At 46.3% G+C, this 14,480-nt stretch overlaps 1 protein-coding gene across 6 annotated transcripts in view; it reads right to left on the reverse strand.

Moving 5' to 3' along the window:
- LOC139232634 (misshapen-like kinase 1) overlaps positions 1-14,480 on the reverse strand; it is a 259,745-nt gene that overhangs the window by 144,049 nt on the left and 101,216 nt on the right. For all 6 annotated transcript variants that reach the window (XM_070863069.1, XM_070863068.1, XM_070863070.1 and 3 more), the window contains exon 3: positions 7,760-7,816. In XM_070863069.1, coding sequence (XP_070719170.1) covers positions 7,760-7,816 — 57 coding nt within the window. The remainder of the gene's footprint in view (positions 1-7,759; positions 7,817-14,480) is intronic.

Genomic DNA, 14,480 nt, shown 5'->3' on the forward strand with positions numbered 1-14,480 from the left:
CTCGGCCTTCCACTATTGCTTTTTACCTTTCTACCATCTGTTTGACTCCATATTACTTCGCCCTATCTCGCTGCATAGGTTCCCATCCCCCTGCCATATTAGTTTAAACACTCCCGAACTGCATTAGCAAATGTTACCCCTAGGACATCAGTTCCAGTCCTGCCCAAGTGGAGACCGTCCCTTTTCCCCCAGAACTGGTTCCAATGTCCCAGGAATTTGAATCCCTCCCTCTTGCACCACTGCTCAAGCCACGTATTTATTCTAACTATCCTGCTCCCTCTACTCTGATTAGCATGTGGCACTGGTAGCAATCCAGAGATTACTACCTTTGAGGTCCTACTTTTTAATTTAACTCCGAGCTCCCTAAATTCAGCTTGTAGGACCGCTTCCCGCTTCTTCCTATATCGTTGGTACCTACATGTACCACGACAACTGGCTGTTCACCCTCCCTCTCCAGAATGCTCTGCAGCCGCTCCGAGACATCCTTGACCCTTGCACCAGGGAGGCAACATACCATCCTGGCGTCTCGGTTGCGGCCGCAGAAACTCCTATCCATTCTCCTTACAATAGAGTCCTCTATCACTATAGCTCTCCCACTCTTTTTCCCATCCTTCTGTGCAGCAGGGCCAGCCATGGTGCCATGAACTTGGCTGCTGCTGCCCTCCCCTGATGAGTCATCTTCCTCAACAGTACCCAAAGCGGTGCATCTGTTTTGCAGGGGGATGACCGCAGGGGACCCCTGCACTGCTCTTCCTGCTGGTCTTCCATTCCCTAGCTGGCTGTGGACCCTTCACCTGCGGTAAGACCAACTCGCTACACGTGCTACTCACGTCATTCTCAGCATCGTGGATGCTCCAGAGTAAATCCACCCTCAGCTCCAACTCTGCAACGTGGTCTGTCAGGAGCTGGAGGCGGATACACTTCCCGCACACGTAGTCGTCAGGGACACCGGAAGTGTCCGAGTTCCCACATGGTACAGGAGGAGCATATCACATGACCGAGCTCTCCTGTCATGACTTAACCCTTAGATTAACTTAAACTGGCAACAACAATGTTAAAGTTTACTCACTGTTATAGGAGAAAAAAAAAGAAAAGCTACTTACCAATCACCAGCCAATCACTTTCCCCCTTGGCTGTGACGTCACCTTTCTGTTTCTTTCTACTACTTTTTTGCCCTCTCCCTGTAGCTGCACAAGCACGCCTTTATCGGCCTCTCGCCGACCCCGGACTCACGTCTCTCCACGCACCTCCCATCGCCTCTCGCGGCCTTTTGTAGGCCTCTCGCCGATAGCCTGATAGCCTCGTGCTACTCATGGATACGGTCGCCTACATGCGGGACAGGAGGGTGGACACCTGCTTAATCAGCTTAGACCAGGAGAAGGCCTTTGGCAGGATATCGCACAAGTACCTGATGGGCGTGCTCTCCAAAATGGGGTTTGGGGAGGGTATCCGCAATTGGATCCAACTGCTCTACACAGTAGCGCAGTTCTAATCAACGGGTGGGAAACTGAAAGCTTTCCAATCAGGTTTGGAGTCAGGCAAGGCTGTCCTCTCTCCTCTGCCTTGTTTGTGTGCTGTATCGAGCCCTTTGCCGAGTCCATCAGGAAGGATGCGGGCATTAGAGGGGTGACGATCCCAGGCAGCGGAGGCGCTCAGGTCAAGACCTCCCTGTACATGGACGACGTCGCCATCTTTTGCTCGGATCTGCAGTCGGTCCACAGATTGCTCACAATCTGAGACCAATTTGAACTGGCCTCGGGAGCGAAGATCAATTGCAGCAAAAGCGAGGCCATGTTCTTTGATAACTGGGCCGACCGATCCTTTATTCCCTTCACCATTAAGCCAGATTACCTGAAGGTGTTGGGAATATAGTTCGGAGCGGACGGGGCATGCGCCAAAAGACTGGGAAGAGCGTATCGCCAAAGTGAAACAAAAACTGGGATGGTGGAAGCTGCGCTCCTTCTCCATTGCAGGAAAGAACCTGGTCATCAGGAGTGAGGTGCTCTCGGTGTTGTTGTACGTGGCGCAGGTCTGGTCCATCTCACGCTCCTGCGCTGCGGCAGTCACCCGGGCTGTCTTCCACTTTGTCTGGAGGTCCAAAATGGACTTTGTCTGCAGAGACATGTACAAATCTCTGGACATGGAGGAAAGGATGTTCCGAACGTGGCCCTCAGTGTGCGGCTGCGTCAAGCTGTGCACAGAACCCCGGTACGCAAACATTAAGTGTCACTACGTGGTGAGGTTCTACCTGTCTCCGGTGTTGCGAAGGATGGGTCTGGCCACGCTGCCGCGAAACACCCCCACCAGTTGGACCATACCTATCCACCTGTCCTTCGTGGAAAAGTTTCAGAAAAAAGACCATGAAGCAATGGTCGGCATGTCAGGTCCTGAACGCCCTACGAAAGAAGGAGAGGGTGGACCCTGTCGGATGGTTCCCCGAGCAGACTGTCAAACTCGTTTAGCAGAACGTCTCATCGCCAGAGCTTTCACACAAGCACCATGACGTAGCTTGGTTGGCGGTGAGGAGGGCCCTACCCGGCAGATCCTTCATGCAGAGCCGGCGTCTCAGCAGCACGGCACGGTGCCCCCAAGTCGGCTGCGAGGCGGACGAGACTGTCACCCATCTCCTTCAGGAGTGCGCCTTTGCAAGGCAGGTCTGGAAGGAGATGCAGTGGTTGCTGTCGAGGTTCATCCCAAGCAGCTCCGTAACACAGGACTCTGTGCTCTACGGGCTGTTCCCAGGAACACACGCCAAGACAGACATCATCTGCTGCTGGAGGGCCATCAACTTGGTGAAGGTCGCACTTTGGTCTTGCCGAAACTTGCTGGTCTTCCAGAGCAAGGAGATGTCCACGTCTGTGTGTTGCAGACTGGCGCAATCCAAGATCCAGGAGTACATGCTGAGGGGCGCACTAAAAATTGGTGCCGTCGCCGCAAAGGCACGATGGGGAAGGGCCACAGTTTAAAGCCCTTCCGCCACGGTAAACCCAAGGGCTGGAATCAGTATAAAACTCCCCTCAGGCTGTACTTGTAAACCTTTGTATACATAGGGCACTATGATCTGAAAACACCTATGTAGTGCCATGTATAATGTAAGCTCTGTTTAGTAATGTATGTTGCAAAGAAATGTAACTGTACCCTCACCCATTCTGTGTACCATAATTTGATGACTGTATTGCAATGTATCCTGGATTGTACTGAATTGTACCTCGAAATATAAAGCAAGCAAATGTATTGAACGGAACTGCCGTCAGCATCCAAATGTATTGTGTGGAATTGCTGACCGCATCCAAATGAACTGAACTGCTTTCCAACGTATTGCGCAAATTTTTATATGAATAAAGTATATTTTGAAATTTTTTAAAAACTCAGGCAGGAGCACTCATTACCGAGCCACGGCTGACATTAATGAAATAGTGCTGTGTACCGCGAGAACTACCTACCAATTTTTGGCTCTCAATGGAGATACACGCAATACAATGAGACTGGCATTAGCAGACAGATTTAACTTTTGGAGGAGGCTGGTGGAAGAGGGCAGTAATAGAAATGGTAGTCAAAATACACAGAGACTCAACATGATAAATGTTTGCTTCGCTGCTTCACCTCATTCGTTACATAGAAAATAGGTGCAGGAGGAGGTCATTCGACCCTTCGAGCCTACACCACCATTCAAATAAGATCATGGCTGATCATTCACCTCAGTACCACTTTCCTGCTTTCTCTCCATACCCCTTGATCCCTTTAGCCATAAGGGCCATATCTAACTCCCTCTTGAATATATCCAATGAACTGGCCTCAACAACTCTCGCGATAGAGAATTCCACAGGTTAACAACTCTGAAGAAGTTTTTCCTTATCTCAGGCCTAAATGGCTTACCCCTTATCCTAAGACTGTGTCCCCTGGTTCTGGACTTCCCCAACATTGGGAACATTCTTTCTGCATCTAACCTGTCCAGTCCCGTCTGAATTTTATATATTTTGTGAGATCACCTCTCATCCTTCTAAACTCCAGTGAATACAGGCCCAGTCAATCCAGTCTCTCCTCATATGTCAGTCCTGCCATCCCCGGAATCAGTCTGGTGAACCTTCGCTGCATTCCCTCAATAGCAAGAATGTCCTTCCTCAGATTAGGAGACCAAAACTGAACACAATATTCCAGGTGAGGCCTCACTAAGGGCCCTGTACAACTGCAGTAAGACCTCCCTGCTCCTTTACTCAAATCCCCTAGCTATGAAGGCCAACATACTATTTGCCTTCTTCACCGCCTGCTGTACCTGCATGCCAACTTTCAATGACTGATGTACCATGATACCTTGGTCTCGTTGCACCTCCCCTTTTCCTAATCTGCCGCCATTCAGATAATATTCTGCCTTCGTGTTTTTTCCACCAAAGTGGATAACCTCACATTTATCCACATTATACTGCATCTGCCATGCATTTGCCCACTCACCTAACCTGTCCAAATCACTCTTCAGCCTCTTAGCATCCTTCTCACAGCTCACACCGCCACGGAGCTTAGTGTCATCTGCAAACTTGGAGATATTACACTCAATTCCTTCATCTAAATCATTGATGTATATTGTAAATAGCTGGGGTCCCAGCACTGAGCCCTGCGGCACCCCACTCGTCACTGCCTGCCATTTCAGACCAGCTCCACATATGAACCAGTTGTCTCTTGTACCTTTTGAGCAATAATTTCTTATAGGCGATGGGGACAATGGGCTTGACCAGGTAGACGCAGATAGGATGTTTCCCCTCATGGGGGAGACTCGAACTAGGGGGCGTAGTTTCAGAATAAGGGATCGCCCATGTAAAACGGAGATGAGGAAGAATTTCTTCTGAGAGTCGTGAATCTTTGGAATTCTCTACCTCAGAGAGCTGTGGAGGCTGGGCCATTGAATATACTTAAGGTGGCGATACACATTTTTGAACAATAAGGGAGTCAAGGGTTATGGGGAGCAGGCAGGGAAGTGGAGTTGAGGCCAAGATCAGATCAGCCATGATCTTATTAAATGGTGGAGTAGGCTCGAGGGGCCAAATGGCCGACTCCTATTTCTTATGTTCTTGTGACTCTAAAGCAAAACAGGATTTGAATGTACTTGGTAATTGAGCACACAGGTGGCAGATTACATTCAATGGAGGGAAATGCAAAGTGCATCACATGGGGATAAAAAAAAAATCCAGGAAGGGACTATTACTTAAATGGAATGAAAATAACTTGCGCGGAAAGTAAAAGATCTGGGGGTTATGATTGACAATAAATTGAAGCTATCGCAGCACTGCTCAATGGCGGTGAGTAAAACAAATGAGACGTTGGGATGCATTCAAAGGTCAATATCGAGCCAAAATGGTGAGGTGATCCTTCCATGTTATAAATCATTGGTGCGACCACACTTGGAATACGGTATACAGTTCGGGTCACCACGGCACAAAATGGATACTGCAACTGTTGAAAGGATACAGAAGACAGCAACCAGAATGATTGAAGGAATGGAGAGATTGGATTATGAGGAACGATTGTGGAATTTGGGCTGGAAAACGAAGGGACAGACAGCAGAGATTTTTCAGAGCTAAGGGAACTCTGCAATGGTGTCCCCCAGGGGTCATTCTTAGGACGACTGTGCTTACAAGGATCTGGATTTGAGTGCACAGGGCATAATTTCAAAGTCTGCAGATGACACAAAACTTGGAAATGTAGTAAACAGTGTGGTGGATAGTAACAGGACATAGACAAGCTGGCGAAATGGGCAGACACATTTAATGCAGAGAAGTGCGAAGTGATTCATTTTGGTAGGAAGAATGAGGAGAGGCAATATAAACTAAATGGTACAATTTTAAAGGGGGTGCGCATAAAGAGAGATCAAGGATTTGCGTACACAAATCTTTGATGGTGACAGAACCAAGTTGAGAAGGCTGTTAAAAAGCCAAATGGGATCCTTAGCTTTATAAATAGAGGCAGAGTACAAAAGCAAAGTTATGATAAAGCTTTATAAAGCATTGGTTGGGCCCCAAACTGGAGCAGTGGTCATTTCTACACACTGCACTTTAGGAAGGATGTCAAGGCCTTGGAGAGGGTGCAGAGGAGATTTACTACGATGGTGCCAGGGATGAGGGACTTCAGTTATGTGGAGAGACTGGAGAAACTGGGGTTGCTCTCTTTGGAGCAGAGAAGGTTAAGGGGAGATTTGATAGAGGTGCACAAAGTCATTAAGGGTTTTGAGAGAGTAAATAAGGAGCAACGGTTTCCAGTGGCAGAAGGGTTGGTAACCAGGCTTAAAGTAATTGGCAAAAGAACCAGAGGTGACATGAGGAAACAAGGGAAATTGCGTAAATCCTTGAAAAGGAAAATTTTGCAGGGCTATGGGGAAAGAGCAGGGGAGTGGGACCAATTGAACAGCTCTTTCAAAAAGCCGGCACAAGCATGATGGGCCAAAGGGCCTCCTTCTGTGTTTATGAAAACTGATGGTCGAGAGGTGGTATGATTGCTGTTTTTCGGATTGTTAGGGGACTAGGTAATGTAAGACCGTGACGAGCTATTTCACTTTGCCTTGTCCAGAACAGCAGAACCAAAGGATATGGCTTGCATTGGGGGGGGGGGGGGCGGGGGGAGAGAAAGAGAAATTCTAAACTGATCTGCGCAGTGAGCGAGTGGTCAATCTATGGAACAGGTTCCCTCGGGAGACAGTTGCAAATTAGGCAGATTTCACAGAAAATATAATTTAACATAATAATTAGGACCATTCGGCCCCTCGAGCCTGCTCTGCCATTCAATGTCATGGCTGATCTTTAACCTCAACTCCACTTTTCTGCACTGTCCCCATATCCCTTGATTCCCTTAATATCCAATTTTGGGATGCAGTATGAGTAATTTGAGAAAATCTGTGATGAGTGTAGCATACTTGGGAGGAACAGGGTGTCTTCGGATCTGTGGTTTCCAAAGCTCTCCACTACTAGGATTTTCCTCACCTCATGTTCATTCCTGAGATGAAGGGGTTGTCTTATGAAGAAAGGTTGAGCAGGTTGGGCCTACGCTCATTGGAGTTTAGAAGACTGAGATGTGATCTTATTGAAACAAGATTGTGAGGGGGCTCGACAGGGTAGATGCAGAGAGGATGCTTCCTCTCGTGGGGAAATCTAGAACTAGGGGGCTTAGTCTCAGAATAAGGGGTCGCCCATTTAAAATGGAGATGAGGAAGAATCTCTTCTCTCAGAGGGTTGTGAATCTGTGGAATTCTCTACCCGAGAGAGCTGTGGAGGCTGGGTCACTGAATATATTTAAGGTGCAGATAGACAGATTTTTGAACGATAAGGGAGTCAAGGGTTATGGGGAGCGGGCAGCGAAGTGGAGTTGAGTCTATGATCAGATCAGCCATGATCTTATTGAATGGCAGAGCAAGTTCGAGGGCTAGATGGCCTACTCCTGCTCCTATTTCTTACGTTCTTGTGTCTGGGTCTGTTGTAGACTCATTGAGACTGATTGCTATGTTTAGTCAACAACTCCCATTATCGTTGTATCCTGTGACTAGAAAGCAAACTAGATGGACCTTGGTCTTCTATCGTCTAGTAATTCCCATGTTCCTCGACGGTATATTTTTTTTAAACTTTTCAATAAAATGAAAAACAAGTTGAAGGAAATTTAGAAAGAAAATCCTACTCATCGTGCAGTAACCTTCAAAATTGTTTTTCCCAATACTGCTTCAAGAGATAGCAGAAATGATAGACAGTCCACAGTAATTGCCATAATCAAAGGCTCTCCATACCTCTGTGACGTCCATAACTTTGATGGCCGCAAGCTGCCCCGTTTTGACATGTCGACCCTGAAGGGAAAAAGAGAGACACATCAGTATTTCTGCATTGCAAAAACATCACCCTGGAACAGACCAGCTGTACATTGTGAGGAACAGTTTGTGTGTGTTGGAACTGTTTCCCAACAGAGTGATGGACCTACAGTCACCAATACCTTCAATATAGCGTGACCGTATTAATGCACAGACAGAATCTCAGGGTCAATGGGTGATGGAGACACAGAGCTACAAGAAAATAACCGTGCCTGTTGACATCAATGTGTCAGCCAATAAGTTGCACTGTATCAGCCAATGAGTTGTAGGTGGGGCGGGACTTGCACAGGACTCACAACAGTCCATTTTACAGCAAAGTCTATTTACTCAGCGCACTGCAGCAAACAGTCTAGTCTATTTAAAGGGTCTCTATGAACTACAGGAAACAGAACTTATGACCGAAACGCGCACACACACTTATGTTAAGCAGGTACCGCAATTTGTATAAAATTGATCCGATTAAGCAGATTTGCACAGATCAATTTCACTAGCTCAATACAACAATTCTGTCAAATGCAGGGTATGTGAATAAAGCCCAGTTTAAAATTCACGCCACCTTATACATTACTGTTATTCAGTTGTAATAGCAATAAAAGATCACCCCCACCATAAACGTAAGAGTGCATATTAACATGAAAGTGTTTCTCATGCAGGAGATTTTATGTTTCTGAAACAAGTAATTTTCACTTGCTTGTCCGGGTAGAACACGTTGGCGATGTGTCACGTATAATTTTGCTGTTGATTTTTGTTTTTTCAAATTGAGACAACTGTCACAAATGACAAGCCTGAACTCCATCAGCATATTGGAGGAGGTGAAAAATAAGGATGAGTATCTCTTCCTTTCCCTCCTCTTCCTCCCAACTAGAGCCAACAAACCTCAGCAATAGACATCGAACTTGTGGAACCTGCACGGTTGTTGGATTTGACCCACCCTTCAAGCGAGAGCGGGACCCGTTTCTGGCTGGGGCGGAGATCACCTCTTACAGAAGTTAGGTGTTGCAGGGAGTTCAGGGCCAGTGATCTCCTGGACTAGTTTCCATCACCTAGATGGGTCAGAGAGCAATTTCCCAGATTTCTTTTCCCCAAATTGGCCTGGGTTTTTTAATCTGTTTTTTCACCTCTCCCAGGAGATCACGTGGTCTCGGGTGGGGTGGAGTGTACATGTTGTGATACACAAGGTATGGTAATTGTGTGGGATAGGCTCGTTGGACCAGAGCGTCTTTACCTGTCCGTCATTGTTCGTATGTTTGCTGTGCATCAGCCATTTATTTTTGCCCTCGAGAAGCCAAGCCCCATAGTGCAGTAAAGTACCACGGTTAAAAAGGAGATGGTCATTAAATTACACCAAGCATGGCTTTTAGAAGTCTGAAGATTGTAGTAGGGAAGGAAACACTGAGGGCGGGAAGAAGTTCCAGTATTGGGTTCTTGGAACAGTTACAAGTTAGAAGCAAATTGTACAATGATTTCAACAAAACAGATGCCAGAAGGAGAAACAGAATGTAAGGTGGGATACTTCTCGCTGAAGAGGAACATTCAGAGGAGCAATGACCAGTAGCATGAATAGGGAATGTGCAAATTGAAGTAATTGTTGCAATATTAACATTGAAAAATTTCACAAGAATGTTGATACGAGCAGTACAGTCACTACGATTCCCGTAAAATGTAATGGTGGGTGTGTGAAACCTTCATTGCAAGTTCATGAAATGTGAAGAATGCTCAGTACAATTACAGATTTTGAATATCCAAACATGGTTTGTCAGGAGAAAGCATTTTAAGCTGTATAACACGAGGGTAAAGTAGTGGTGGTTACAAGTGGTGGTAGTGGAGAGAAAGAGTCACTTAAACAGAATATCACACAGCTTTTAAAACAGTCGTTTGCACCTTTTTTTTATATATTAATAGCATATTGGTGCTAATATGCAATAATAAATAAGTACACTTCTATTTTAAGGTCATTCAGCCCACCCAACTTATTGCACCATTCAGATAAGGATGTGGACCATTTTAAACATCTTTCACATTACGAGCTATTTTTAAAATTGTAGCTTTTTCAATTTCTAATTTCGACCCAGGTTCATCAAAAAAATCTCGCAACTGAATTCCGGAGACGAGACGAGAGTGACTGCTTTTGACATTGCACCGAGCATGGCACCAAGGAGCCCGAGTCAATGGGGATCAGGGGGAAAAGCTCTCCAGTGACTGCCTTCATACCAGGTACAAAGGGAGGCCAATCATCGGAACCTCAGGATATCACTGCAGAAGCTCCTGAGGGCAGTGTCCCATGCCCAATCATTAGCTGCTTCATCAATCACGTTTCCTCCATCGCAAGGTTAAAGGTGGGGCTACTTGTTGATAACTCCATTCACAACTCCTCAGATAATGAAGCAGTCCATACCTACCTAACATCCAGGCTTGGGCTGATTAGTGGCAAGTAACATTTGCACCACAAGTACCAGGCAATGACTATCTCCCGGTGACATTTAACGGTATTACCATCGCCAAATTCCCCACCAGCAACATCTTGGGGACCACCATTGACCAAAAACTCAACTGGACCTACCACATAAGTACCATTGCTGCTAGAGCATGCCAGAGGCTGGTTATTCTGGGATGAGTGTCTCACCTCCCAACTCCCCAAAGCACCTCCAGCACCTGCAAGGCACAAGTCAGGAGTGTGATGGAATACTCTCCACTTGCCTGGGTGAGTGCAGGTGCAACACTCGCCATCATCCAGGACAAAGCAATCCACTTGATCGGCAGCCCATCTACCACCTTCAACATTCAGTCCCTCCACCACCAGCGCACCGTGGCTGCATGTTGTGCTATCGACAGAATGCACCACAGCAACTCGCCAAGGCTTCTTTAGCAGCACCTCCCAAACCCACGGCCTCCACTACCTAGAAGGACAAGGGCAGCAGCTGTATGGGAGCACCACCACCTCAAGTCACTCACCATCCCAACTTGGGACATATAATTACTGTTCCTTCATCATCGGGTCAAAGATCCTGGTACCCTAATTGTTATGTCTTGAATAAAGAGTCAAACCAGATACAAGCTCAAAGTAAGGTGTGACCGTCGTACTTTATTACAGGTCTCAGAGTGCCTATAAGGCCTCCTTATGTACAGGTGCTCCCAAAGGATTGTGGGATCCCTTGGGACTCCAGGGCATGAGCCTTCTGGTGGTTAAACATGATATTTACGGTTTACATATATAACACTAATAGCATTGTGGGAGTACCTTACCCACATGGACTGCATTGGTTCAAGAAGTCTGCCCATCATCACCTGGTCATGGGCAACCAGAGATGGGCAATAAATGTCGACTTTGCCAATGACGCCTACATCCAGAGAATGGAATTTTTTTTAAAATTTGAAATTAGGTCTGAATTTGGTTCAGGGACTACAAACTTACATCTTGATACGGTGTCAGCATGCACTTTTGACATCATGGACAGCGTACTGTCCAATGTGATCCAGACCATACACGTACACCACAATGACACCCCAACACTTTGCAGCAATCAATTTACCTGTATGCAGGATATCATATGGTATATGCATAAACAACATCACACTCACCCTCAAGTTTAAGGAAACTAGAATGACACTTCTTATACCAATTATAAGCCCAGTACCTGAAGTGAGGCACACACCCATTCAGCAGACATCATTTGTGCTGGCAGTTTTACTAGAACAAGGGCACCTCGTTTACTAACAGGGACTGAGGAGAAGTAATTAGTAAGTAATTAGGCCAATTCATCAAAATGAGCTGATGTTGAGGCCGACTGTAAAGGATGGATTTCAGTGCAGACGTCATGGGGCTACAGGGTCAAACTCTGCTTCCCCGATACAAACAGGTCATAATAGGCCATCGCATGCACCATACCCTCGAATGCAACATTTTACACTTTGTACTTGTGCTGATAACCAATAATGATTAAAGTTAAGGTAAGGTATCAGCACATAACTAATATGGAGCATGCTCGAGGGGCCGGTTGGCCTACTCCTGCTTCTAATTCTTATGCACAATGAACTGTTTACTGTATAACGTCTCACGACTGCACTGAAAAGTGATTACACGCTGGTCGTGAAATGCACATCGGCTCATTAGTGTTGTTGGTTGGGGCGGGAGGGCGACAGGGAGAGGGGGAAAGACGGGCGAAGTACCAGGCTTAGCTGATCTCTCCCGATCCTGCATGGCCAAATAGCCTGCTCACCGTTTAGACTTGCGGATGAAGAATGGCCTCTTCGGCATGCTTGAGGCTGGGGAGGGAGGGGGGGAAAGAGAATATTTCAAAACTGAGTTTGATCGGTTTTTGGTAGGCCAGGGTATTAAGGGTTATGAAACCAAGGTAGGTAGATGAGAGTTAAGATACAGATCAGCTATGATCCAACTAAATGGCGGAACAGACTCGAGGGGCTGAATGGCCTATATTTCTGATGGCATTGAAAGAAATGAAGGAAGGACGGATGGATGAACAAACAAGCATGCACTTAAATAAAATCTTATCGTCCTCAGTAAGTCCCAAAGCACTTCAAAACCAATAGATTACTTTTGAGAGAGAGTGTCAATTTTATGCAGGCAAAGTACCAGGGAGCTGCTGGTATCTCTGGACCCTTATCTCAGCTCGAAGCAAGGGAACTGGAGGGGAACGAAGTAATTGATGCTGTGGGGAAAGCCACTCCTATCCATCATAGTTTCTGATCACACAAAAAGGGAAGACGACTTGTATTGTTTGGAACTAGATGCAGACAATGAAGACGGATATTGTTTGGCCACTGACTGGTTTCGGAATGCAGTCCAGGTTTCCTGTCGGAAGCAAACACGTCGAAGTTGGAACTGTTTCGACTGACTGCAGGGAAGACCAATTTCTCATTGGGCCTCCCTGGCTGTCACCAGTCTTCACGAGGCTTGTAAGTACATTGTTGCTGCACACTGCTGTGGTAAGGCCATGATGTTATCACGCACAAACCTATTTGTTGACTTTGTACTGAAATCGTGAAGGCAATCTCCACGTCAGCACACTGGTGAGCAGGTCCCCACCAAGCCACACACACACACGCTTCCCTTGGCTGCTCCTTCGCTGAGAGACTGATGGCTTGATTTTGAAGTCAATTGGGCAGAACTGTGTGCCAGGGCTGAACTCCCAAGTCCTGATCTATAAAATCATTATTTATTAAATCACGAGGGGTCCAGATAGAGTAGAGAGAAACGGTTCCCATTGGCGGAAGGGTCGAGAACCATAGGACACAGATTTAAGATGACTGGCAGAAGAACTGAAGGAGACATGAGGAAAAACTTTACGCAGCGAGTGGTTAGGATCTGGAATGCACTGCCTGGAAGGGTGGTGGAGGCAGATTCAATCGTGGCTTTCAAAAGGGAATTGGATAAGGACCTGAAGGAAAAAAATTTGTAAGGCTACAAGGAGGGGGCGGGGGAGTGGGACTAGTTGAAGTGCTCTTGCAGAGAGCCGCACGGGCTCAAAGGGCCGAATGGCCTCCTATACTGTAACCGTTCTATGTACAAGACCCGAATGATAATTTGTGTTTCAAGTCAGGCTGGTTAATGATAGGACTCAGCCACATATTTCAATAGGATGGTATCAACGAAAGTAAAAACAGCCCACAATATTGACTGAGCACAAGATTAATGGGGGTTTGTGTTTTAAAGTAGATCACTGGTATATTCTAGAGCTGGTTAAATTAAAGCTACTGCTACTATACTAAGTATCGATTAGGAAGGCATTACTTGTTCCAAAGATGACTGGAAAGTTACCCTTAATACCATGCTGCTAACACCAAAACAGAACACTCATTGACATACCATCAGAATGGATTCACACAGTGCACTTTATAAGGCTGGGGACATTTTGTAAAATTAAAATTCACTAATGGGGCAGGAGGGAGAAACCGCAACAAAGTGAAATAGCCAAAGCAGGACCCGTTACAACAGAAATACTCATCCTCATAATTCAAGACTTGGTGTCTCAAACATCTTCACAAATTAAGTTGAGGGCAGCGTGGTCTGGAACTGGTCTTCACATTACTGCTGCACAAACTGATTTATGCAAACCCACGTTCACTGGCATTTCATCAATGGGTGGTGCGCTTTCTAGCAAACTTGGCTTCACATGCGGCAACAAAGGAGGAAATTAGTAACAAGAAAATGAATGAAACGATCTTGTGCAACATCAGGACACATGCTGAGCTAACCTTATAGAACATCAGGCTTACTGAAAGAACGAACCTGCATTTATATAGCATCTTGCATGACCTCAGGACATCCCAAAGTGCTTTACAGCCAACAAAGTACTTTTGAAGTGTAGTCACTGTTGTAAAGTAAAAAATGCGGCAGCCAGTTTAAAGGACAGCAAGGTCCCACAAACAGAAAGGTGGTAACGACCAGATCATTTGTTTTTAGTGATGTTGGTTGAGCCACAATTATTGGCCAGGATAACGGGGATAACTCCCCTGCTCTTCCTCGATATAGTGCCGTGGGATCTTTTACATCCACCCGAGGGGGCAGATGGGGCCTCGGTTTGTTGAACGTCTCATCTGAAAGATGGCACCCATGACAGTGCGGCGCTCCCTCAGCACAGCACTGGGAATGTCATGAGCTCCAGTCTTTGGAGTGGGGAGAGTG

The sequence above is a fragment of the Pristiophorus japonicus genome, chromosome 20, assembly GCF_044704955.1.
Source record: "Pristiophorus japonicus isolate sPriJap1 chromosome 20, sPriJap1.hap1, whole genome shotgun sequence".
NCBI lineage: Eukaryota > Metazoa > Chordata > Chondrichthyes > Pristiophoridae > Pristiophorus > Pristiophorus japonicus.